The sequence below is a fragment of the Oryctolagus cuniculus genome, chromosome 2, assembly GCF_964237555.1.
Source record: "Oryctolagus cuniculus chromosome 2, mOryCun1.1, whole genome shotgun sequence".
In the NCBI taxonomy this organism is placed as follows: Eukaryota; Metazoa; Chordata; class Mammalia; order Lagomorpha; family Leporidae; genus Oryctolagus; species Oryctolagus cuniculus.
In genome coordinates, this window is record NC_091433.1 from 133,620,082 (window position 1) to 133,647,657 (window position 27,576).

A 27,576-nucleotide genomic window follows, 5' to 3' on the forward strand; every position below is an offset into this window, starting at 1 on the left:
TTTCTTTCAATTTGTGCAAACTCCTATGTTGAAATGAAAAACTTTGCTAATTCATGTCCCACTTTTGGACAAGTTTTTTTTTTTTTTTTTGTTTTTTTTTTTTTTTTTTTTTACAGGCAGAGTGGACAGTGAGAGAGAGAGAGAGAGACAGAGAGAAAGGTCTTCCTTTTTGCTGCTGGTTCACCCTCCAATGGCTGCTGCGGCTGGCACACTGCGGCCGGTGCATTGCACTGATCCGAAGGCAGGAGCCAGGTGCTTCTTCCTGGTCTCCCATGCGGGTGCAGGGCCCAAGCACTTGGGCCATCCTCCACTGCACTCCCGGGCCACAGCAGAGGGCTGGCCTGGAAGAGGGGCAACCAGGACAGAATCCGGCGCCCCGACCAGGACTAGAACCCGGTGTGCCGGTGCGCAAGGTGGAGGATTAGCCTAGTGAGCTGCGGTGCTGGCCAAGTTTTTTTTTTTTTTTCTAACTATGTAAGTTTCCTCAAATATCATATGGGTCTGGGATATTATGACTATCAAATGAGACAGAAAAAGATATAAATTTGTATAAATTCTTGCGCTCAGCTAAGGCACTGTAAGTCACAAATTCAGAAACAGAACTAGCTTGATCCCTTAAGCTAGTGTCCTGAGAAAGTATTTTAGAAAGAGATCACTTGCCCACATCTCTTCTGATCAGGTTGAGGACATGTCAGATGACCACACTGGGCTTTGCCGCTGAGCTATGGTCAGGTCCAGGAGTCACCACAAGAAACCTACTCAGCCTTCAGCAAGGCAGTTCTGGATGCTGTTTGAGGCATATTTGACTCACATTAAATACTGTGTCCAGCAAAGTAAGAATTTTAATCTCTTCTCGTTGGCAAGGGGAACTGGCAATAGTGAAGTGAAGGCACAAAAACACTAGAATCTAAGTAGACTCAGAGGATGACTAATTTGAACAAGCATAAGAGACCTGAATGGACATGAAAGCTGAGGCATTCTGCTGGTGTTTATATATCTCTGGCCCTTTCTGCCCTTCCCAAGTTCCCAGAGGCATGAGCAAGCAGGACACAAAACATCTACAAGTAATGTGTGACCTTGTCTCCTGGCCAAACTCTTATGCGTGAAGCATACAGAGTCAGTGTGAAGCAACACTAGGAAGTCTGATTGTAGGAAAATCTAAAGATGGAGTAAGATCTGATTTTGATTTTGTTCTGATGAACGCATGCATCCCCTCCACCCCCATGACGGGGGCCAGCACTTGTCAGCATGCATTAGTTCTAGAATTGTGACTCCAAGGAGGAGCAGAGTGAGCAAACAAAGAAACCATAACAGATTTAACGGGCCACTTGCAGTGCACTTGTGTGTGCTTAGGCACGCATGGTTTAATCTCTGAGACACAGATATGCTATTGGCGGGATCCACCAGGTTTTTCTCTGTTTAGCTTCCCATCTCTGAACAAAAGACCTCTGTGCATAAAGTGTGGCATCATGGAAAGACTGAGCAAGACTACAAGTCTGGCCGGTGACTAGAGACACTTCAGAGCTTACTGAAGGAAAGTCACCAAGCTTCTCGGATTTTATTGTTTGGAGGAAGGCAGCAAGAAAAACGGGATGGGATACCTGTCTGTCTGCCTCTCTGCCTTTCAAAAAATGATGAATCCCTAAATAATTAATAAAGAAGTGGGGCATCAAGGGAGGTGACTAGGTCTCCAGAGGCACCACCCTCCGATGTAATTAATGCAATTCCCACGAGACACTGGCTTAGTTCCTGCAACAGGCAGTTGTTGTGCAAGCCCCCCCCCCATGAATCTCTCTTGCTCTCTCAGCACATGGCTGCCGTCTCCCTCTCACATGTGCTGCCACTGTGATAGCCTTCGCCATGCTGGGAGAGCCAGGAAGTCCTCACCAGAACCAAGCAGATGCTGGTATCACACGCTTGGATCTCCAACACTGCGAGCTAAACAAGCCTCTTCTCTTTATAGTCTCCAGCCTCGGGGATTTTGTCATAGCAATGGAAAACTGACTGATAGCACTTGCCTTTCGTCCTTCCCCGCCCCCCCCAGCATGTTCATATATAAAACTGTCAATAATCCCATACATGCCCACAATGCTTCTCTCATATGGGTCCATCCCTTTTGAAAAACTGCAATGTCATTAACAAATGAAAATTGTCTTCTCTGTCCAATATACCATCCTAATTGTGAATAATAATATGGTTTATAGCACAAGTTTTCATCGAAATACTACAAATTTTTGGTAAAACCAAAATAATATTTTTGTTAATAGCTCTAACCATTCCATTTATGCCAACAACATTTTTCCACACCTGATTCAAATTTCCTTTTATTTTACGGTTCCATAAACCCTCCCTTTTTATCCTCTTCCTTGTATGTATGATTATATTTCAGGCTCCTACCTCTTTCAGAGTTCTCTTATGTCTCTGAAACCTTAATCCACAAAATAAATCTAATTTAAAGAAAAGAAAAATATAGTCCCCAAAGAATTTGGTTTGCTCACATTTTGCTCCAAGTTAGCAGACTGAGTCACCAACCAAATGTAAGATTTATCTTAATGTGATTTAGTCATTTATAGAATTTCACCAACATCAGGAAATTCTATCAAAAGTCACCACAGAGTAAACTAGCAGAAGGGCCCACATGCAAAGTTCAAGGCTCAGGTTCAAAAAGAGCTATTAGATTAAAATGATCGACAGGTTAGGGCTGGCACTAGAGCACAGATCTCAGCACTACGCAGGAAGAGATGGACTTTTCAATGGCAAAGGTAGGAAGTGTCCTTACCTGTCTTCTGTCAGCTTCATTAAGGTGGTTCCTCGAGTAGAGAAGACAATAAAGGACATTCTTAGCTGTGGGCTGGAAAGGAAAAGAAACTCCATGAGGGTAGTTGGCAAGGCAGATGTGTGCCATTCCATTCCAGGCTTCCAACCTGTTCTCCTCTTGGCTTCATGGCTGCTGCCACTGAGGTCCCACAACCCAAAGGGGCCTTGAGCTGGTGTTGCAAGTATTCAGCCAGCTGCAGATCTGAAACTGTGGACTAAAGAAAGGGCCCACTCTGTCTTTCTGAAGGCTGCTTCTGATTGGACAGCACGGCTCAGTGAGTGGACTGTAAGAGATACAATCTATCGCGGGCCTGTGCTATGTGGAGAAGCATGCCCTTAGAACGGGGCTGGCCTGCATGGCATCTGTAGGCAATGCTGACGGTGTCTCCACCGTAGTCTGCTGTATCATGCCATGAAGAGTGTCTCAGCTTGCTGCAGGCTGATGCCATTGGCCATTAACATCACACTGCAAGCTCTCTTTGCCGTGACAATGGGATTGCCATCGACTTTTAATGAGCTGACTGGCCACAAGAGTACCCATTCCTCTTGGGAGTCACATTTCTCAGTGTTAACGGATGAACGGGCCTGGGTTTTACATGGCAGTGCTCAGGAGCATTGTCAAGGTAAAACTCACACTTCGGGAGACAAAACAATCCTCAGCTGAAGACCAACCGTGCTTCTCAGTCTGTAATGCTGCAAGGTAATGCAATCCTGTGGGGCTGTCTCTCTGGGTGGCCAACTGGTATGTGCATGATGGGATCCACCTACTTCCTCACAACGCAATCAACTCCCACATCCAATCTGGCTCTCACTTCCCCCAAATTCTCAGAACCATCTGCCCACACCCCCTTCCCATCTCCTAGCTGAGGACCTTGGCCTCATTCATCTGACCACTGCAATTTTTTTCCCAGCTGGTGGCCTCGCCCAGCATCATTCCTACTCCAACTCATTCTGCACACTGCTCCCAGAGTTAGTTTCCTAAAATATAAATCAGATGTTGTCAGTTATCTTCCATAAAACCCTCAGTGTCTCCTACTGCCTCCAGTAGGAAGTCTGTATTTGTTACCATACACGTGGCTGCTTCTTTGCAAACCCTTACATGGTGTTTAACACTCAGCAAGAGCCCAAGCAGTATCCGATAAATTGAATATCAGCCTCTTGATATAGACCTTGGTTCTCTGTCCGTGACATGGTGCTGCATGCTTGCTCGCTCACCAACGCTGGGGCAGCAGGACACTAGCTCATAAATAATAACAACAATCATACAGATTAGAGTAACATGATGACGGCCAATCTTTTCAAGTTCTTACTATGTGCCATGTACTACTGTAACTGATTTGTATGTATGGGCTCATTAAACATGGGACAACATGATGACATCGATGTGATTTATCATCTTCCTATATTCCATGACAGGAAATTGAGGCCCTGCAGGCCGAAGCTGTTTTTCCCAGGATACACAGCAGAGGAGGAGTGTGGGCCTCGGCTTCAAGCTAAACATTCTGATTCTGGAAGCTGGGCTTTTAGCCACTTTATGACACTGTTTCCCTCATACTGAATTCAGCTCTGGAAAGAATGAATTTGAAATGTGGGAATTGGAGGTCTCCAAGAGGCAACTTGTCTGTGAGTCTGGATTAGAGACAGAGTTTGGGAGTCATTAGCACACTGATGTGGATAAAGTTGTGCAGTGACAGTACTGGCAATGAGAAGGGAAATGAGCCAAATACAGAACCAATCCTGATGTGGAAAAGGCGAGATAAAAGGAAAACCAGAAGGTGATGGCAGAGAGAGTTTTCGGTGAGGATAATTCTGCCTCTATGCAGTGGACTACAGACTGCAAGGTGCTCACTGGCTTTGTCCTGGGAGACACCCTTAGTAGCTTGCTGAGGGCAAGCAGGTGGAGGATTGAGATGAAGGGCAGTGGGTTAAGGAATGAATAAGTAAGACTCTGGTGGCAGTGAGTCTTTAAGGCTATTTGAGTGAGAAGCCAGTAAACAACAGATAGGGTAGTATCCACAGTAAGGCATGATGAAGAGATCCGTTGTTATTTGGGGGGGGGGGGCGATGAGGGAGGGCAATGGGCAGGAGAGGTTAGGTCTGAAGGCAGTGGGAATGAAGCCAGCAGAAGGTAGAGAAAATGCAAGAGACAGACAAAGACCTGCAGGAGATCGGAGACCATGGTATCAAATGGGATTAAAACAGAGCAGTTGACCCTGGGTAGGTAAGATACAGGGTGCTCAGGTGGGAAGGACATTAGTACGTCTTCCAGGAGGGTTGGCTCTCAAGGGCATCAGTATTGTCTGCTCAGCTCTGGGCTCTTGGTGGAGTAGGAAGGGGAGTTATTTGTTGAGTGTGATAGGTGTGAGCTGTAGCCTGGGGGCTTGAGGAACATGGTGAAGAACTGGAATCAGTGTTAGGAAAATGGGACTGGGTCAGAATAAAGATAATGAAAGGCCTTGACATGTCAAGGAGCCTACTGAATTAGCCATATTATATTTGTACAGGCGTCACCGCTGCTGTTGGATGAATTTTCCCTGTACAGTACCAGGTGCCTTTGACTAGCTATTCAAATGAATAACCAAAAACCATCCATTCATTCAGTTCTTCAAAAACATTAATTGGGCATGTGGCACGTGTCCAGTACTCTTAAACAGGCCCTTGGGCTGTGGTGGTCAACAAAACACAGTCTCTGATGCCTCACACAGTTTGCATGATGATGACCTAATGTCTTGGTGCCACACTTTGAGGGGCTCATTCCAAGAAGGGCCACAGGAGGCTTGTGGTCTGGATTAAGTCATGCAAAGATCTTTAATTCTCACAAAACTTCCTCCCCCAGTTTTCTCTGATTGGAAGACAGTGCAGAACCTGGAGTTGCTGAAGGAACTGAAAAAGAGAAATGCGTGTGCCCACCCCAAGTCAGGTGCTGGCCAGGCTGCTTTGCACACAGTTTCTCTCAGAACCCTCAGGCGTAGTCAGGGTTCAGGCAAGGTAAGCAAATTGCTACGGTTGCACCATGGAGCTTGGATTCAACCCTGACAACTGCCTGACTTCAGAGCCGGTCTCACCAGCTGCTCCTGCACAGAGGGAGCAGGAGAGGAGAAGAGCAAATAGAGACAGCACAGGTACAGTCAGCTCCCAAGGACGGAGGCATCAGAGTGCAGGAGAGAACATTTTAGCCCCATGACAAAAAGGACTTTTCTAAAAGTGGAACTGCACAACGACCGGACTGTGTGCCTGAAACAGCAGCAGTTTCTGGCTAGAGCCATTTAGGTTGAGGGTTAAGGAATGCCTTTCTGGGATAGGTTGGGAAGTGGCGCCTTTCGATTTTATATGAATCAGTTTCTAGGATTCTTTCTCCCTCTGTGGTTTTTTTTTTTTTTTTTTTTTTTTTTTTTTTTTTTTTTTTTTTTTTGACAGGCAGAGTGGACAGTGAGAGAGAGAGACAGAGAGAAAGGTCTTCCTTTGCCATTGGTTCATCCTCCAATGGCCGCCGCGGCCAGCGCGCTGTGGCCGGCGCACCGCGCTGATCCGATGGCAGGAGCCAGGAGCCAGGTACTTATCCTGGTCTCCCATGGGGTGCAGGGCCCAAGCACCTGGGCCATCCTCCACTGCACTCCCTGGCCACAGCAGAGAGCTGGCCTGGAAGAGGGGCAACTGGGACAGAATCCAGCGCCCCAACCGGGACTAGAACCCGGTGTGCCGGCGCCGCTAGGCGGAGGATTAGCCTAGTGAGCCACGGTGCCGGCCCCTCCCTCTGTGTTTTAAAACATCACTCATGCATTTGTTTCTTTCCCTTTCCTGTAATTTTTCCCTCCTCTCTCCTATCAGCATCTGCTTTCCCCAACTGAGTTTAGATGCTTCCTGCTGAAGTTTTCAATTTTGGTTATTGCAAAGAGGACTTTCCTTAACCCTCTCCCTCCAGTTAGGCAGGTGGTTACGCAATGATGAACAACTGAATGTGGAAGGAACATGGTTGTCATTTTCATAGTCTGAGATAAAGACACTTTCTCAAGGGCAGCTTTCCGGTCACTCAGCTCAGCTGGAAGACTGTGGAGGCCATGCAGCGTGAAGTGCAGCTGAGCTGGAATTTACGAAGATCAGACCAACTGTTCCAAAGACCTTGATGACCTGCCTCTCAGGACAGCCATGGACGCTGTCCCAGCTGTGCTATCCCTTGGAGGCTGCACACAGGCAGGGTGAAATAATCTCCTTTCCTTTGGGAGTGAGCATCCGTGGTTACTGGGAAGTACTTGCTCCAACACTCCCACAATATTTAAGTGACCAGGATTAAAATTCCATGATTTCGCCTGGGAAAGTGGTGTTGCGAATGCTCAGTGGAGCCGACCTGACAGGGCACGTAGCTGGAGTGATTAACCACCACAGCCTGTCAGGACCAAAGGCAGTTCTCAGGGTATGAGACTTTTGGTGCTCAAACTCATACACTTCTAGACAAACTAGGTTAAGTGGTTCACCCTACACCCTAGATTCCATACACCAAAGTACAGCTAGAATGTGCCAGTTGGCCCAGCATGATATACTGTACAAGCCAAATGTTAAAGTTGCTTTTATATGAATATCTTACTCCACAAAGGAGGGCAAACCAAACCAAAGTAAATCTCCCATCTAAGACATGAGGGCCCACCTTTGTCAAAAAGCAACCCCGAAGTAGACGGCGATGAGTGGAGCAGCCAGCGTGGGCTGGTATTAGTTATGGCAGAGAAAGTGAAGCCAATCCCTAGTGTTTCTCACCTGATGAATTTATGAGCCAGCTGTTCCACAAAGAAATAGATTTCGTTCCAGTGGTGCAGCACACTTCCTGACCTGGGAAAACAAAAGCAGATGTTGCTTGAGCCCAGCATTTGTTTCTCCACCTTGTGTTCTTTCTCTTCACATTCTATAATTTTCCAGTTGACCTCCCCATTAACTAGCATCATTACCTGCAATGTCCACACCTTCAGAAACCAGCTGAAAGGCCATTTAGGTTTCCTGTTAAGAGTTCTTAACATTTTTGTTGAAAAACTCCCCCACTCCACACACTCACACACTGGGAAAAATACAAACCTTAGGTCTGAGAGTTACGGGTTATTTTCCAGTTTCTAGAAATGGTTATCTTTGTGCTACTTCAATTATTTTCCCGATTGGCAAAGAAAAAGTATTCCAATTCATTTAAACGGTATTAGTACAAAGACAAAACAAAGATAAACAATCTCCCAAAAGAGTTCTTTTTCATTTATAAATATAGATGCTAAACTTCTAGCAAAAAAATAATAAAAAATTGGCGTTCTCTCAAAAAATAAAATTAGCAGGACTGTCGCTGTGGCATAGCAGGTAAAGCCGCTGCCTGCAGCGCTGGCATCCCACATGAGCACTGGTTGGAGTCCTGGCCGCTCCACTTCGATCCAGCTCTCTGCTATGGTCTGGGAAAGCAGTAGAAGTTGGCCCCAGTCCTTGGGCCCCTGCACCCACGTGGGAGATCCAGGAGAAGTTCCTGGCTCCTGGCTTTGGATTGGCACAGCTCTGGCCATTGCGGCTAATTGGGAAATTAACCAGCAGATGGAAGACCTCTTTCTCTCTCTTTCTCTCACTGCCTCTCCTCTCTGTGTCTGACTTTCAAATAAATAAATAATAATTGCTTCTTGGTCTTTTGGCTAAGATCAAGTGTAGTATCAAATAAATCTTTAAAAATAAAATAAAACAAAATTAGCAGAACTAATTCAACAATTATCCAAAAGAATAATAATTAACTAACTGGTGGAGTTTATTTCAGGAAGTTATTGGTAGTTCAACATGTAAAGAAATTTACTGTCATTGGTCTTATTAATAAACAATATAAGAAAAACTATACACTCTTTTGCTAATGAAAAAATGAAATTTCTTACTAAAGAAGGAAGGAAACGGTTTCTCTAGACCCTACAAAAACACAGAATTTCAGATCTGGGAGGGGCCTCATTATTTCCCAATTTTGCCTACTCTTTCCCTGATATCACTGCCCACTGCTTTAGTTCTGCTTAGGTATTTTCTGTAGCTTGTACTCAGCCTGTTGCAGTGAGCTCACGGCACCTTTCTCTATTTGAATGCACTCTTTTCTGTCGTCAGTGAAAGGATGCCTCCCTTTCATGGACCGTTCTGCTCAGCCGAATCCTGCCCACCTGCCTGCCCTCCTAACAACTGCTGAGGTTAGAGGCGGTTCCTTCTGCGGTGACATTTTGTATTGCAAATACTTTCCACTGGATTCTGATTTTATTTATTTGTGTATTCATTTTATTTGAGAGGCAGAGAGACAGAGGCAGAGAGAGAGAGAGAGACAAAGAGCTCCCATGTGCTGGTTCACTTCCCAATTGCCCTCAACCACTAGGGCTGGGCTGAAGTTGAGAGCCAGGAGTGCAATCCAGATCTCCCAGTGTGGTGGCAGAAATCCAATTACTTGAGCCTTCACTGCTGCCTCCAAGGGTCTGCACTAGCAAGAAGCTGGAGTCACGAGAGAGCCAGGAATCAAACCAGGTACTCCGACATGGCACGTGGGCACCTTAACTGCTAGGCTACACACCGACTCCCGTTTTTATTTTTTATGCAGTAATTTACAATTTTAACTTTTAGAGAGTTATTATTGTTACTTTCCTCGTTTCAAACCATTTTATAGACATTTAGGAGGAAAGTAGACTTTATATCTTGTCACCATACAATAGCCCTAGGAATTCTCATTCTGGTTGGGTGTTTTCCATCTTTGCGAGGAAGATTTAATTTTCTCTGTTCCATATCCAAAAATGACTTATCTGGCTGCAACAAAAGTGATACACTATGGTGTGGTCATGCAATTAAAGGGCTCTGTGTCATAAGGCTGTCTCCATTCGCCCAAGTTAATCCATCACCTCATTTTAGGAAAAGTTCTGAAAGGATTGCTTTAAACTTAAAAACTGATCTTAAAAATGCAATGGAGATTAAAGGTCTTAAAGGAATCAATACCACTTGGATGAGAGAGCTTACTCTGTCAGAAATAGTGACCCTGTACACCTGATCCATGACTCGTAGAATGTAACGGGGGCCCCAAACCTCAGCCTGTGTGAGATCTGGCTATAGACAGGGGCTGAGAGAGTGGACATGAGCTGGGGAGGGAGAGAAACCCTCAATGCATGATGTTGAGATAACTGGATTTCTAGCTGACAAAAGTTAGATTGTTATTCCATACCAAACATAACCCTAGTATACTTTAAAAATGGGAAAACAAAACTTTAAATCTGTTGAGAGAATGATAGAAAATTTTTATGTTTTCTGGTCAGTGAAGGGTTTCTTCAAACAGATATGAAAAATGGGATTTTTTTTAAAGGAAAAGGATAATTTCGACTACTTAAAGAGTCTAAATTTCTGAATGTCTGACAAAGACAGCATTAAAAAAAGTTGAAGACAATGATAGAACAAGAGAAGATGTTTGCAACAAATAAAAAAGGTGAACCAGTGGCATCCAGGCTATATAAATCATTGTTATAAGTAAGTATTAAAAACATAAGCAACAGAAAAATGACAAAGGATAGGAATAGGCAATCCTTGGAAGAATGATAAACCAGCATAAGACAAAATATTTAACTCTTTTGGTAAGTATAGAAATATATATTTAGGCAATTGTGAAATATCACTTCATTCCGTTCAGACTGGCAAAATTTAAAATGTCTAACAATACTAAGTGCTGGTGAGAATCTGGGCTAAATAGGATTGCTCTTATATTGCTGACAGATGTGGACACTGATGTCACCACTTTGGAGAGCAGTTTGTCAACACCAAAGAGATGGATGATAAACCTATACTATGCCCAGGAACTCTGTTTCTAAGTTTATGCTCTCCAATGCAAACAAAGAATGTGCACAAGAAACTTGCTTAAGGATGGTCTTTTATCCACTGCTTATTAAAGGTGGAAAAATCATAAATAACCTGAATACCCATCAGTAGGTAGTTTCTGTAAATACACACACACACACTTTATCTCATTTAAAAAACCTAAAACTTGTGACAATGTATTAACATGTGCTCATTCTATGTGGAGAATGCATGTGTATTTATTATATTATCCTTTGTTATTATTTGAAAAACACAGATTGTTCTAGGATTTTATAAAGGGCGTGCAAGGAGTAAAAGGTGGATCCAGTTCTGGATCCTTCCACTTACAAGAGATATTCATTATAATTACATTTTCTTGTACTGATCTTAAACCCTACTTTGGCTAATTTGAGATAATACTTGGCATATCTGGCAGTGGGAAGTTATACTGGGGACTTTGCATTTCCTATTTAATCACAAAAAATCGCTTACTGCCTGGCCCTACTCTAGTTGCCCCATGAACAGAGAGAAGTAAGAAACGGTGCTTTGGGTCCAAGAACTCGCACTTGAGTGGAGAATACAGATGAATTAAAATGTAATGTGTTGTGACAAGTACTGCAGTTGAGATCTGTGCTTTTGGAACAAAGAAAAGGGAAGGCTCATCCTACCATGTGCAGGCTGTGAGGAGGGGTTGGGTGTTGGAGTGGTGTGGAGGGCAGGGGGGACTTGTGAGGAAGACAACTAGAGAAACAGCATTCTCGGGGTGAGATGCTGACGTGGGCCAGCGCAGCCTGTGCTTGGGCACAGCAGGCAGACTCACGTCACAGCACCAGAGCACATGGGGATGGGGAGGAAGGAGGCAGGGGCTGTAGACGCTGGGTTGGACTAGGGTTTTAGCTAGTCACGTGGCTTTAAGGGGGTTGCTCCTGTCAAAAGCAAGCCTTTTCAGTTCCCCTAGTTCAGCCTTCAGAAGAATTCCATCTGCTTGGCTCACTGCTTATCCACGTGGTAAATTACGCATTTGAGACTCAGCTTGGTCTCCACCTCTTGCTTTTGACCCACACAGGTGGGCTCACTGCCGCCGCTGCGTACTCTCCAGGCATCACGCACAATTGTCATCTCCGCGGATACTGTGTTGCTCTCACTGTTTCTCAAGTTTCCCTCATGAAAGCCTGAAAGAAATCTGGCTCCCCATCATCTACCTGTTTGTTGAATAGAAGGAAGAGGGCGAGGGGAGAGGCCTCCATTGTTCCTGTCGGTCTCCTGGACCTTTGGCCAAGTAGACATCACCTGTGTCACCTCGGCTTGGATAAACATCTGAGCCTGGGACTCGGATGGCCCAGCCAAGTCCTGTGAGCCTATGTAAACCTATGGAGCCTTCTCAGATGGGTCAATGGTCAGAGGGCACAGCTTCCTGGTGACTGGGGCCACCTCATCACCAACAATGGCTCTCCGGGCAGAATGGCAGCAGCTGGGCATCTCCCCAGAGCTCACCTGAACTGCACATCTTATTCCTGGGCTTGTAAAGCTTTAGAACTCTCTCTTGGACAGAATTCACCTGGCTCTTCCAATCTCCAGGACTGGTCCTGGCTGCTCTCCTTCAGCCCTGGGTGAGGGTCTGGCACATCATCGCACAGTGCTGACAAGGTGCCTTGGAAGAGGCACCATATGACTGATGTAGGCAGGGAGGTTGCCAGCAGAGAGGAACTGAGGATTGCCTGCACCTGCCCTGCACCCTTGTGCCCCGCAGCCAATCCTACACCCCTCTATGCCAACTGCAGCTGAGAGGGTTTTGCTACTTAAGAGCCAGTGGCAGCTAGAAATATCCAATATGGCTGCACACTTGGTTCCCATAATGACCTTTTAGGTCATTATAATGAAATTACCATGGTTAGCACACCCACTCCCATCCATGTACCTGACACCATGACACTTTCAAGATTTCCAAAAAGGACATAGGGAGATTACTGATGCCATAGACAGGAGTGTAAATTGGTAAAGTCAACAACAGGAGTCACTGTGCACTTTCTCCTCATGTAGGATCTCTATCCTTAATGTGCTGTACATTGAGATTTAATGCTATAACGAGTACTCAAACAATATATTTCACTTTGTGTTTCTATGGGGGTGCAAACTGTTGAAATCCTTACTTAATGCATACTAAACTTATCCTCTGTAAAAAAAAAAAAAGAAAAGAAAAAAAAAAAAAGAAATTATCAATTCCCAACTTGACTCTCACTGGGATTAAACATGACAATAGGTCTGCTCTGATTTCATCATCATTTAAAAAAATCATCTATTATTTTTCACTTTATGTTTCTGTGTGGGAGCAAACTGTTGAAATCCATACTTAATGTATACTAAGCTGATCTTCTGTATATTAAGATAATCGAAAATGAATCATGATGTGAATGGAAGGGGAGAGGGAGTGGGAAAGGGGAGGGTTGTGGGTGGGAGGGACGGTATGGGGGGGAAGCCATTGTAATCCATAAGTCGTACTTTGGAAAATTATATGCATTAAATAAAAGTTTAAAAAAAAAAGAATAAATGTTATATACTGTAAGTGATAAATGTAATACATTTTAAGAATTAAATGCTGTATGATATACTTGAAAAAAAAATAAATAAATAAAGATACTACGAATAAAAAAAAAAAAAAAAAAAGGACACGGAAATGGACTGCACTCACGCTCCAACATAAACTCCACCTCCATTTGAATATTCAATTAAGTACCACCCCAGACACTGCCCTGTTGCCTCCAGACCCTGTAAAAGGATGACTTCAACCTTTGTTAAGGGCAGCACTCCTTTCTCTTGAGGTTGTCTGCATTTCCTCCTGAGCGTGTACTTTCCCTGTGCCTTTAAATAAATCTTGCTTTCTTGCTCACCTATATCTATAGCTCTTCTCTGAATTCTTTCTCATGTGGAGACAAGTACCTGGCCAAGCCTAGCCAGCAGCCACTCCCATAGCAGAACACCCTGACTGCCATTGTCCAATCCAGAATTCTACAACTCCTGCTCAAACACCATTCAGCTGTGCCTACTTCTGAAATGCAATGTTGTGTTTTGGTCCATACAACCAGGACAATTAATCTCTGAAATTTTAATTACTGAGAGGTAGGGTAAGATTATTAACTCTTAAGGGAGGAATCTTCACATCTCTTCCAGTTCATGTCCAGTTCCCTCATCACCAGAGAAGTTGTGCAGTGAAGAAACCACCCTTGGGAGCCGGCGCCGTGGCTCAATAGGCTAATCCTCCACCTTGCGGCGCCGGCACACCGGGTTCTAGTCCCGGTTGGGGCGCCGGATTCTGTCCCGGTTGCCCCTCTTCCAGGCCAGCTCTCTGCTATGGCCAGGGAGTGCAGTGGAGGATGGCCCAGGTGCTTGGGCCCTGCACCCCATGGGAGACCAGGAAAAGCACCTGGCTCCTGGCTCCTGCCAGGATCAGCGCGGTGCGCCGGCTGCAGCGGCGGCCATTGGAGGGTGAACCAACGGCAAAGGAAGACCTTTCTCTCTGTCTCTCTCTCTCTCTCTCACTGTCCACTCTGCCTGTCAAAAAAAAAAAAAAAAAAAAAAAAAAAAAGAAACCACCCTTGGAAAGAAGGCAGAGAACTGGTGATACATGGCCTTGAACTAGCATTGGAAGACTATTCTTGGCTCCCTGCTTAAGCAGAAGCAGTGGATTAAAGCAAATTCTTTTTGGATTACTACTTTGTTTTCAAGGCTTAGCCTTATTTCACAGCCAGAAATCAATTTGCATTCCTTTACTTATTAAACAGGATCACCAAGTGATAATTCACAGTTGCTCCTAAAATCTTTCATTTTCACTATACTTCTACTTGACATGTAAAGTTACGCAATTTTGGCATTCACTTTCTTTTTTTGATACCAGATATAGCAGAAAAAGAAACAAATATTTTTGGGTGTCAGAAAAGTCCAGATCTATCAAAAGCACTCTTGCTAATGGTCAGGTGTTGCATTTTTTCAAGAAGAAAATAAAATGAAGCCTCTAAGATAAAACTGAAAGAAAGGAGGAATTGACAGGTTCCCTCCTCTCAGCACATCTCTGCTAACGGCAGTCCTCACTTTATTGGGGTTTGTTGTTTCAGATACTCATACCTAAGTGAATATCCTTTACACAATTGTTTAAGCCTTGACCAAAACACGCTCCATTTGAGACACACTTGAGATGTCCATAGGCTGCTTCCACCAGCATCAAAGGTCAACATAACCATGTAAGATTCTGCGAGAACCAAACTGGTTTTGTCTTCTCTGGGCTACCCTGGGATCCCCAAGGGCCTCAGGTAGTAAAGGGGCAGAGACTGTGGGCTCATCGGGATCTGCACCTTGGATTCCTACTCCTTTGTTACCGAGCCTTCTTAACCCACCTATGCAGGCTTGTGTCGCCCAGGGCCAGACCATCCCCCGGGAAAGGAAGGATCCCAGAGTTGGTTACTTATGGTTTCAGCACCAAGGCCAGCTTGTTGGGGTGCAGCTTGTACCTCTTTAACCCAGATCCCCAGTGGCAGGAGACTCACCCACCAGGTGCCACAGCCCTCTCTCCCCTGCCTCACCACCTCCCGCTGACCAGAGCTGGACTTCCTATCAGTGTGGAAACACCCATGGGGGCTCTTCCCAGCTTCCTGCCCCTCACCGGAGGGGGTGGATCTGTGGAGTCTAGCTGAAACGGTCCTATCTGACCTGCACTTTGCCTTGTGACATAATTTTTGGTTTGGAAACTACTCTAGTGGCTACTCCTGGAACAATGAGCCCAAGGTAGGCCAGACTCTCACCTTCTTCTCAACCCTGAGGACCTGAGTGGACTCCTCGGTCACAGCCAGGAGAAACCGGGTATTGGCTGGGGAAACAGCAGAGGGTGGGTCCAATTGCAGCTTCTCTCTACTCTAAGATGCTTAATATAGCTCATTTATCATGCAATTTGTTTGAGTTAATGACCTTAAGTCCTAGCTATAGGGGCTGCCTGGCATTGTGCACTGTGGGTTAAGCTATGCCAGCATCCCAGTACCAGCTGCTCCACTTTGAATCCAACTTTCTGCTAGTGTTCCTGGGAAAGCAGTGGAAGGTGGCCCAAGGGCTTGGGTTCCTGCATCCATGTGGGAGACGCAGATGAAGATCCAGGCTCTGGCTTTGGCCTAGCCCAGCCCTTTCCATTAAGGCCATTTGGGGAGTGTCTCCCCCCTCCCCCCATAACCCTGCCTATTGATCAAATCAGTAGATAAATCTTTAGAAAAAAATCCTAGATATGGAGTCCTATAGTATCTTCAGGCAGTATGCCTGGTTCAGTTATTGTTACCAAAGCTTCTTTGTGTGCTTTTTTTTTAAAGATTTATTTATTTATTTGAAAGACAGAGATACAGAGAGAAGAGAGAGAGAGAGAGAGAAAGAGAAATCTTCCATCTGCTGGTTCACTCCCCAAATGGCCGCAACAGCCAGAGCTGCGCTGATCTGAAGTTCGGAGCCAGGAGCCTCCTCCTGGTCTCCCATGTGGGTGCAGGGGCCCAAGGATTTGGGGCAGCTTCTGCTTTCCCAGGCCATAGCAGAGAGCTGGATCGCAAGTGAAGCAGCCAGGACTTGAACCAGCGCCAAAGCCAGTAGAAATAAAAGGTAGAAATAAAAAAATCCCTTCTAAGCCTAAATATAAATAGCACTGGGAAATATTCCATTGGACTCTGTTGTGGATTTTTTTTTTCTTTCCAGAGTTTCTTTCAACACATACTTGCTGGGCAAACTACAACCAATGGCAACTGCAGTGCCACATTCTAGAAATCAGTGGATGTGAAAGCTCCCTGATTTTAACTTAATTAAATCCAAACTCAAATACAGTTCCACCACCTAAAGACTTCCAGGATGGTGCAGAGGGTCAAGGCTACCTCTAAGGATTTCACACCTCTCGTGCACATGCATAAGTTTCAGCAAAATTTGGAATTCCAGAAGTCCCCCAGGAATCCTTCCTAAGGATAGCCTTGCAGAGTCATTCAGTACACTTGGGTCCACACAAAACCAGAGCAATGCCTCCCACACTTGCTTCTGCCCCTACTTTTGAATCTCAGCACTAGTCCAGAAGAAGGTCACTGCTAGGGGCTGCTCCTGAGTATCTTTATTTTTGATTTTCTACCGTCTCTCCGGTTCTTACAACAAGGTGAGACGTCAAGAAGTTTTTGTGACATTGCACTTATGTGTCACTCCCTGGTGAGGGATTCTGCATGCCTGGCATTACCCTCAGAGTGCTGCTCAGTTATTCCTAAGGGTCTAATATGCAAAGAGGAAGAGTAAAATAAGAACCCTAAATCTGATTCCGATTTATGTTCTAAAGCACATTCTTTCGTGTTTACGTGAGTTTCCCTGTGGGTAAGCTCCTTAGGAAACACAGACTCTTTCCATTAGGCATGCATACAAGTCAGGAAGAATTGAGGGGCCAAACTGAGTTTAAATTGTGCTCCTTCTTCTGCACACAAATTGGAACTAACAAAAGGGGAAAACAAAGCTTGCGGCTGGAACCATCTCACAGGAGATCCTCATCTTAGAACAGCAGACTTGCTCTAAGGACGGGAATTATAAAACTGTCAGTCCCCACTTTCTCTTGGCCCTGTCTGGCTGAGGTCATTGATGCCTCAGGGACCCGGTAAGTCCCCAGCCAGTCCTGGAAGGGGATGGGTGCATTCAGTAGCCTCGGCGCCACTAAGTGGGACCTGCCGTCCATTCTGCCAGCAACGACCCAGAGTCCATGTACTCTGTGCCCCTACCCTCTTCTCCATAGCCTCTTTCTTGGCCTTCTTCTTGTTCCTCCTAGCCCTGTACTGCATTGTCACTGGCTAGAGCCTTACTGTGCCATCAACTTTGCCCCCCATTATTCCCTCCTGTTTGCAAAGTTTGACCTTGACGCTTGCCTCCACATCAACCTCTTCAGATACCAGTGCAGACCCAAACCAAATGCTGAGCACTGTACTTTGAGTTTGGGGTCAGCCACCCTAATTCTGTGTGGTTGAGATCCCAGCCCCAAATGCTCAACCCCACCCCACTGACTTTTTAGGAATTTCCCCTTGGATAACCTGACTAGTGGCTATGAAAACAATGACTTAAGCTGCAGAATATGCAGAAGACAATTTATCAATGATCTGGGAGATCAACTTGATAGGGTAACACTAACAGTTAAAGAAAAAGAAAAATAGAATTGAAATATCAGAATATATTGCATATAATAAGAGAAGTTTGCATATAATAATCAAGTTTGCCACATGAAACTTGGTCAGTTATGTGAAAACATCATATACATACTGTTGCAAGATATAAAAATGCATTTTTCTTGTGGATCATAATCAAAAAGGTATTATTACAAAGTATTCACTGTCTTTATTTCCACTCTGCCCTTTACCTCCCTACGATAAACATACCAGGAAAAGCCTAAACCAGAAAAAGCCTATTGTCTAATATCAATAGTGGTACTTTTGGTGCAAATTCAACATAAAAATGTTGCTAAGAACACAAATAATTCATTCCTATAATTGAAATGCACAGTGGTGGCCCCCTTTCTCACACTCTGCACACTCACAAGGACCAGGCCACTACAGCCACTCGGCAGCCCTCAGAAAGACAGCCATGGATGTTGTCACTTGGGAGGAAGTGACTCAGAATGAGGACCGCCAAGGAGAGAATTTTAAAATACCTTGGTACAAAAGCAACATGTTCATTTTTGGAAGTGTGGGGGTGGGAGGGACAGGCAAAAGGAAGATAAAACCATCCACCCCCAAACCTTAGTTTGAACCACGCCCTTCACTGTAGGGATGCTACCTCCAGACTTGCTCCCAAGCACCTGTCCTGTGTATCTTTACAGCTTAGGCCCCTTCTCCTTTCACATAAGGTGATTATGATTAGGGACAAATTTCCATTGCATCAAATAGTCTTCCCCAGTACCACCTGCAGCATCTGCATTTGCCTGTTGTAGATACATTGCTATCAGAATAATTCTTTTTGTACTTTGGGTTGCATCCATTATCTCAGTTTTATATCAGCATTATGATGAATATGCTTGTCACAAAATCTTTATTTACCTAATGGGGTAATATTTTGAAATTTTTACTGTGCTTTCCTCCTTGGCATTTGCACAGAAGTGATCTAATATACTCTTGTCAGTCTAAGGCATCCACCTTCCAGGGGCTACAGTGGAGGAGTGGGGGATTTCCTTTATCCAACAATGATGCAAAGGAGAGAGGGAAAAGAAGCTAGTATTTAAGATTCAAAATATGCCTCTGGTTTTGGGCATTTGGCACAGGGGTTAACATACTGTTTGTGATCCCTACAACCAATACCGGAGTTCCTGGCTTCATAGCTCAATTTCTGATTCCAACTTCTTTCTAATGAACACCCCAGGAGGCAACAGGTGATGGCCCAAGTAGTTGGGTCCCTGACATTCATGTGGGAGACCGTGAATCAGTTCCCAGCTCCTGGATTTGGCCTGGTCCAAACCTGGCTGTTGTAGGAATTTGGGAAATGAACCAACAGATGGGATCCCTCTCTGTCTCTTTCTCTGTTTCTCTCTCTCTCTCTGCCTTTCAAGTAAAATGAAAATAAATAAATAAAAACATTCTTTGGACCCCAAATATGACTTTTCAACAACATAATTGGTTTGGAAGTAAGTCTTTGTTAAAAGAAATTTTCTAAATTCCTTTAGCAGATAAGGAACTAAATTTGGGGAATTCAGATCACAATTCGGGGAAGATACAAGTTTCTCATGTGCACTTGGTAAAGAACTGAATGCCTTAACATAGGTCATATGACAGAAGGAAAAGGAGCTTCAGCCCCTCCCAGTTCTTCTGCCTGAGAATCACAAAGAGAAGAAGGAGAGGATGTAGAGAATAGGAGAGTCCTGTTTGGGTCTCAGAAACTGTTGTCCTACAGAACTTCCCCATGTCAAAGTGAGCTTGGCCAGAGGAAAGACTAACTCATTTAATTTTAGTTTAAATTTGCATGCATTTAAGCTTATGCCACCAATTTTGTTTTTCGTATTTATTGTTCTTTTGACTTTCTTAGTATCAAATAACAACAGGTTCATAATTTGCAGAATCCAGTGTAAGATGAAAACACATAGCTTCTTGTTCAAAAGCATTAAGAATTTCAAGATGGCGGCAACAGAGCATTAAACCAAGAGCCAGGCCCTTCTAATTGAAGGGCCTTGGATGACCACACAGGTCCAAGCCCATGTGGCTAACTGTAGCATCAATAGTCTTTGCCCATTTTCCATTGGGTTGTAAATGTTTTCTTAGATCAGGAATTGGCAAACTTTTTCTGTAAAGGGTCGGACATAAATATTTTAAGCTAGGGGGTGGTTAATATGGTCTCCATGGCAACTACTCCACAGTTACAGCACAAAAGCAGTCATTGACAAGTGCATGGACAAAAAGAGTGTAGTGCTACAATGAAATTTCATTTTCAAAATCAAGCAGCAGGCCACAACTTGCCAGCTTGTGTCCTAGATAGTTTCTTTCAATCTCGTTTTTCCTAATTTCTTTATTCACGGTCATGTCTTCTCATGCAAGATGATATAAATTCTATAATTTTTCCCTTGATAGCTGAAGTTTCAGTGTACCTCACTATTCATTTCCTGTTCTTTATAACGCTGAGAATGTGGACTGGAAAAATTGTGCCTTGGGATATATGTGGAGGCATTCTTTGTGAACTAATAAATATTTCATGGGCATTTGAAAGGGAAGTTTATTCTCTATGGGGTATAGTGTTCAAAATATATTTATTAAATCAACCTCATTAATTATTATTCCTATTCTCCATATCCTTTGAATGCTTAAGTAGTCAGAGAGATGTCTTTCATATTCTGCTGAAATGTTAATATGGTTTCCATCTTCAGCAGTCAAACTAAATGTGAGCTATCTTAATACACGTCCTAAATATTGGCTCATCCTTACATTCTTAGGATAACTTTTACTGGGTCTTAGTATATTTTACTACATGGTTAATTTTGTTTTAAAGTATTTAATTTAGGATTTAAAGGTTTTACTCAAAAGTTGTTTGGAAGTTTTCTGCATAAACATGCTCTTTGAATGGCTGTTGATACCAGATTCCTGCTGGCTTCCTACAACACACGGAGTAACTCTCCATATTTTTTCCTATTTTCTCTAAGAGTTTAACTAGTATGGAAATTTTCTGTTCCTTAAGGATGTGCAAGGACTTTCTATGGAATCAGCTAGTTCAAAGTCAAAAGGTGTCCTCCTTAGGCCCAGTCAGCCCCCTGGAACACTCTGACGCCACTGGTGGAGGAAGGGGGAGCACAATTAGGAAGACTGGGCATTTCACTTAAAGGGTTTTTAAGCATGAGTGCCTTGGAAGGTCACCACTATTCTCCCTCCCTCCTAGGGCCTACTAAGTAGACTTGGGAGAGAGAAAAGAATTTGGGAGTTCAAAACAAGTTATATTATTTAAATGTAGTAACTTCTGTCTTGCATAAAAACTACACTTCTCATTTTATCTTTTGAGAAGCCATTCCTTGTGTTTTATATTTTGCTATATAACCTTACCGATCTCATTATGACAACTTTCCTGGGACCTTACTTAACTTCTGTTTGTTCTATATCATGTTTTTTTTCTTTTCTTTTACTGTATTTGAAGTACATTTTTCATTTAGATAATAATATGTTCAAATAACTTTTCCAGTATGATTATGTGGATGGTACACTCCTGGAAATTTTGCAGGTCTAAGAAATCCGACTAAGGAATTTAAAAGCCACATGTCACTCAAGACTGTATATGCAATTACTGGGGGTTTCTTGAGCATTTAATGTTGAAAAGTAAAAACACCAGTGCTAATCTGAATCTCCCCTTTTATGGGAGAGAAGCCTAGTTTCTCATTTTTAGAGGTATATAAGCTTTTCTAATTATTCTTATATTTTAAAATGTATCTAAGATTGAGTAAGCTGTGGATTCTTGTAAAAAATTAATTAGATGGAGTACTTAGTAAGTCCTAGATCTGAAGACTCCAATTTTTCTGTAGCTCAGGGAAATGATGTCTGATTGTATCTTGAAAGTACTCTCCTCTGAGAATTATTTTTTTTGTGTGCCCCCCCACACAACCTCCCTCCCTCCCATGGCCCTCCCCTCTCCCACTTCCTCTCCCATCCCGCCCTTCATCATTTTCAATCACCTTCATATGCAGAAGATCAACTTAGTATACACTAAGCAAGGATTTCAACAGGCTGCACTCACACAACCGCACAAGGTATAGGGCATTGTTCGACTAGTAGTGTTGTTTGTAAGTTTCATAGTAAAACACATTAAGGACAGAGATCCTACGTGAGGAGCCTGTACTCAGTGACTCCCGTTGCTGATCTAACAATTGGCACTCTTATTTATGACATCAGCAATCACCCGAGACTCTTTCTATGAGCTGTCTAGGCTATGGAAGCCCCTTGAGTTCACCAACTCTTAACTTGTTTAGTCAAGGCTATATCACAGTGGAGGTTCCTTCCTCCCTTCAGAGAAAGGCGCCTCCCTCCTTGATGGCCTGTTCCTTCTGCTGGGGTCTTGTTCACCAGGATCTTTCATTTAGATTGAGAATTCTTATTGTATACATAGTAAATGGCCCGTCCCTGGCCTTCACCTTGCCTATCTCTTTCTCATAATTTTAATCTTTGAATTCTTGCTGCTTAAATTCTTGGCAAAGTTGTTCAAGCTGTCAGCTTTGCAGTATTTAATGTGACCGTCATTATTTCCAGTAAACTTGAATATGTGAAAATACTGTAAATGTCCCCCCAGAAGCTTCTTATTTTTAGCTCATTCCTTTCTCGTGACAGACTGTTGTTTGTTGATACAAAATTTGTTGAAAATACTCCTGAGACATATTTTTGCTTAAATGGCTTTAATGGTCATTACTACTTCTTTTATGTAATAACTACATAATTAAAAAAAAATTTTAAAAACCTTGATCTATTTGAAAATACTCTTTCTTCATATATATATATAATAGATAATTTGGTCAGATATTTTGGTCAGACCTTTTAGGCCACATAGCCATCAAAATAATTGTATCCATCATAAAGATGATTTCTTTACCATGTTGCAGAGAGAACCTTTGTAAGCGATGGTTTTTCCCCACTTATAAAATTATTTTGTCTTTGAAATTAAAATTGATCACCAAGAAAGTTCGAGTATTAGTCATTTTTTAATGCTCAACTAATTTTGGTTGTTATTTGATGAGTCACTTGCACTTCCAGGGTTCTCTTAGATCAGAAAAGTTCTCTTCAAGTGAATCTGTGAGTTTTTTTAACCACACTGTAGCAATGCAAACTCATCTAGCATTTTTGGCATCTATTTTGGTTGCTCATTATTTACCACTCACTCTTCACTTTCCCCTAACTGCATTTTTACCTTCAACTTATGGGAATTTCTCAAACATGCCCTCATCATTTATGTCATTTTCCACCTTGTCAGTTCTGCTCTTTACTGCTTCTTGGTGACTTTAAAATTTCCTGTATTATTTTATACTTCCCTAACTGTTCTAGGCCCTTTGTCTTCTCATTTCAGATTTACCTCCTGTTTCACAAATGTGTATTTTTTTTAACTTCAGTGAAGCCATATGGTGCTACAGTTTATCTTTTTTTTTTTTTTTTCTGTTGAAAATGCTTTCCATTAATACCTTCTTCTACTTCAGGAGGTTTTGTTGTTGTTGTTGTTACTGGTTTAAAGGTACTAAAATGCTGAAGGCTCTATTTTTATCTTCAGATGTGGGAAGGTATAACTGGTCTGATATTTGCTTACAAAATAGCGTGTGTGTACATACATATGTCATACATACATACATACATATATATGTATATATGGATATCCCTATATAGGGGCATTAACCCACACTTGCAACCTTCTCTAAGGACTAATTTGGGGGAAGAGAGTTGGTCTTGATGACTAAGGTAAGCTTATGGAGTTCCACCAGGCAGGGAAGAGAAGGGATAGTGGGGAACAGAGTGATCCTGGTCATTTCCATGAAGAAACTTCATCCTTGCAAGGTTTGCTTGCTTTGGACGCGGTTACTTCATTCCGCATTGCCATATGCAGGGTTTCTTTTCTGGTGCAGCCTCAAGCCCTGGCTCACTCTGTGCTGTACCTGGCCTCACTCCTGATGCCTGCTGCATCCACATAATCAAAGACAGAACACTGTCATTCCCCCGGAGCCCCAGGACCTGGGGGAAGGACTTAGCAGGGTGGATGGAGTCGCTGTCCCAGATGCCTGGCTTTCTCAGGCTATCTCTTTTACAGCTTAATTTCCTCTTTGACTGCCGGATGCAGCTGCCTCGGCAGGACGGTGGTGCAGGACGGGGACAGGTCTCCGAGGGGGCGGCTCTCGGCCCTCCCCTGTCCCACCCTTGACCTCAGACTCACTTCCAGATCTGGGAATGTTCTTGGAGCTCCTCAAAGCTTTTCTCCAGACGTTTGTGCAACTTGGCAACAGGGTTGAAGGTAGACTGGCTGGTCTCCTTCAAACTCAAGCACATCTGCTTTGTTTCTCCTCTCATTTCTTGCAGTGTGCTGCACGTCAGTGTCATTGACCTGATGCAGGCTTTTCCTGGCCACCTCTTCAAGATCTCTTCTTTTGGGAGATGGCACAGTTTTAGGTGATAGTAGGGGAGGGAGTGAGGGAGAATCCATCTATGCTTAACTTCTTTTTCTAAAGTCACAAACTTTTCTTTCTCATCTCTGATCTGGCAACGTGAGTTTTTAATGCCTGGTGGGGTTTTGGAATCTATAAAGATGAACAATGGCAACATTCGGCATGTACTGAATACTCACTGAGCAGCCGGCAATGTGCTGAGCACTTAATACTCACTGCCATTTAATAGTAACACTTAGTATTTCCAGTGTGTTTTTGAGCACAATGATCCTAAGTGATATATATGCTACTGAGTTAACGGGGAGGTTAAGAAACACACAGCTAGAAAGTGGTAGGATTGGGATTTGAACCCGGTTAGTCTAGCCTTGCCGTCCACGTTCTTTCTCCAAATACTAATTAATTCTTTCTGCCCTTTAACCCTGGCTTCTTAACCACAATGTAATACTGCCTCCCCGTGGAGGGGTGGGGAAACATTCAGTCACAATTCACAGTGTTAGGTGTTAAGATAGTGAGATGTGTTAAAAATTCTCCAAAAAATGGGAATCCGAGAGTGGGGATACCCAGAAAGGCTTAAATAGGGGCTCTAAAATGGAGTCAGAAATGCTAAATCCATTTCCCATTGTAATGGAAGAAAACAGACAAGAGGCTTCATCTGTTTGGTCTTCAACCGTCACCCCTTGTGTTCCTCTGACATCATCTTTTATGACAATTAATCATCAGGATGACCATATAATTTAAAGACTAAACAGAAGATTGTGAGTACAGAAGAAGAAGCTATTAATAATTATACTAAGACACAAATATAGGCCAGGCTTGTCCTGGGAAAATCAGGATGTTTGGTTACTCTATTAACAGTGATCTTTAACATCCTATATTTATTTATGCTTACTGTTGTCTAATGATATCTTGTATTTCCTTTTACCTTGTACTGTTTATTATTATGATTCATGTATAGCGGTCGATAGGATTCTTTATTTTTCTCTTAGATGCTAGGTAATTTCTGTAAATCTGGCATTTATATTTTTAAAAGATTTTATTTATTTATTTATTTGAGAGGCAGAGTTATAGACAGAGAGGAGACAGAAAGGTCTTCCATCTGCTGGTTCACACCCTAAATGGCTACAACGACCAAGGGTGTGCCAGTCTGAAGCCATGAGCCAGGAGCTTCCTCTGGGTCACCCACATGGGTGCAGGAACCCAAGCACTTTGGCCATCTGCTGCTGCTTTCCCAGGCACATTACCAGGGTGTTAGATCAGAAATAGAGCAGCCAGCATATAAACCAGTGCCTATAGGGGATGCTGGTGCTGCAGGTAGAGGTTTAGCTAACTACACCTCAGTGCTGGCCCCTACTTTTTTTTTTTTTTTAAATATAAGGAGTGATGGCAAGATGACTATAATTCTGATCATAATCCTTTTGCCATCAAAATGTTGGGAAAGCTCTGTTCCAACAGGTTCCCATGAGTGTTTACCACTGAGCCTTAGAGGATGAGGGGAAGAAGAAAAGGTCACTGGATGTGACTCTCGAGGGCAAACACCAAGGGTCATTCCCCTCGTCTCTTGATAATGGACCGCTCCAGTGCTTACCATGGACTGGGGAGATTCGGAACAAGGAACTGCCAGAAATCGCAAGGGTTTGGGACGTGATCAGAGATGAAGCTTGGGAAATACATAATGCCTGAGCAATGAGGGCCTTAAATACCTGCTAAGTCATTTACACTTTACCTTTACTTTTTTTTTTTTAATGTATTGAAATTGACACATCATTCTGAGAGCTTTGAAAGTGTTTAAAGCCTAAGGGGCAGGGATTAGGAAAGAGGGTGTCAAGATTAGATCATGTTCTACAATCAATTTGGTCCAAGAATACAAGGCAGGGAGAGAGTAAAGAAAGGCGGCAAAGAGCCAAGTTAGAGAATGTTTCCGTGAACTGGGATAAAGCGGTGAAGGCCTGAGCTAGGACAAAGTAGAGAGCAGAGCAGGGTGGATTCAGGAGCTGTGAGTAGCAGATGCCCTCAGGGCTTGCATGGGAGATGGAGGACTGCGCCCGCCCCTATCCTTGGCATTGGGGGCAGGGTTTACTGCATGATTGCTCACCAAGACTGGAAATGGAGGAGGGGCGAGTTCGGGGGAAACATGGATGGTCACCCCTCTGCTGCTGCTCTGTCCCTCCCTGCCTCAGCCCTGCTGGGTCTGCCCTGCCTGCTGCTTCTCAGCTCTGTTCAGTGGAGTGTCTGTTTTTGCTCAGACGATCCCCACTGGCAGTTCCTCTGGCTTGGATCCTGGCCACCTTTCTCCTCAAACTCCACCTCTTCTTGACATTTTAAAAATCTGGAGAGGATCTTGATATTATCTCAATATTATTTACTATCCATACCCACATTTTCAATGACTTCCCTCAGGCTAATGGCACTCTGATCTTTTTTCAGTGCCAAGGAATCAATCCTCTCGCCCATTCACCATCTCCACCCAAATGTCCCACATTTTCAGACTCAACACGTCCACACCAAACTCCTCTTCCCTACTGAAACCCACGTCTCCCTGTGGTAACTCTTCTCTCTCCCACTTGCTCACAGCCAAATGCTCATCAAGTCCTGGTTGCTTCTCGATGCAAAAGAGCTCCCGATTTTTTACTCTTTTTTACCTCCTTTGTACTGTAAGAACAGGTGATATATACGGGTCCTTCAAAGAGTTCATGAAAAATGGAATTAAAGGATACATTTATTTTGGTGCAAAAGTTTTGAAATCCATGAAGGGTCTTCAAAAAATTCATAAAAATATGTATTATGAAATAACTGTGTGTGGATCTCAGCATTTCTTGCACCAAAATAAACTTACTTTTGGTTCTATTTTCCCATACACTTTTTGAAGCACTCTCATATCTGCATTTCTATAACATACATAAATTTGCCACTTTTGTCTTTAGAAACCTTCAATCCAATAACTATTGCTGATGGGACAAAATCCATTCTCTTTCCTTGTCACCCCCACACTGCAATGTCACTTTGCTTTCTGTGTGGTGCTTCTGTCTACTTTACCACTTGGCAAAATCCTCTTCAACTTTCAAGTTCAAGACCCAAAGTCACTAGCTCTCCGAGGCTTCCTAAAGCTCTCTCTTCTAGACCAAGGTTAATTACAGCATCAGCTCTTTCTCTTCTAATAAACTCCGGGAAGCAGGACCTGTCTTTGGCATTTCGTAATTCCAGAAATCTAGCATGCTGTGCTAAATATCTAACTAAACAAATTGCTTACCCTGGCCTGGTAGTCCTGCTCGGAATCTATGGAGGTGCCTTGGGTTAGAGGACCCTATCCTCTTCTTTGGGGA

General features: G+C 43.4%; 1 protein-coding gene across 1 annotated transcript in view; it reads right to left on the reverse strand.

The window, feature by feature from the left end:
- The window catches only part of ANTXR1 (ANTXR cell adhesion molecule 1), a 241,894-nt gene that overhangs the window by 205,038 nt on the left and 9,280 nt on the right, over positions 1-27,576 (reverse strand). Inside the window, exons 2-3 of the mRNA XM_002709824.5 lie at positions 7,567-7,638; positions 2,780-2,851 (exon numbers count right to left, since the gene is read on the reverse strand). Coding sequence (XP_002709870.1) covers positions 2,780-2,851; positions 7,567-7,638 — 144 coding nt within the window. The remainder of the gene's footprint in view (positions 1-2,779; positions 2,852-7,566; positions 7,639-27,576) is intronic.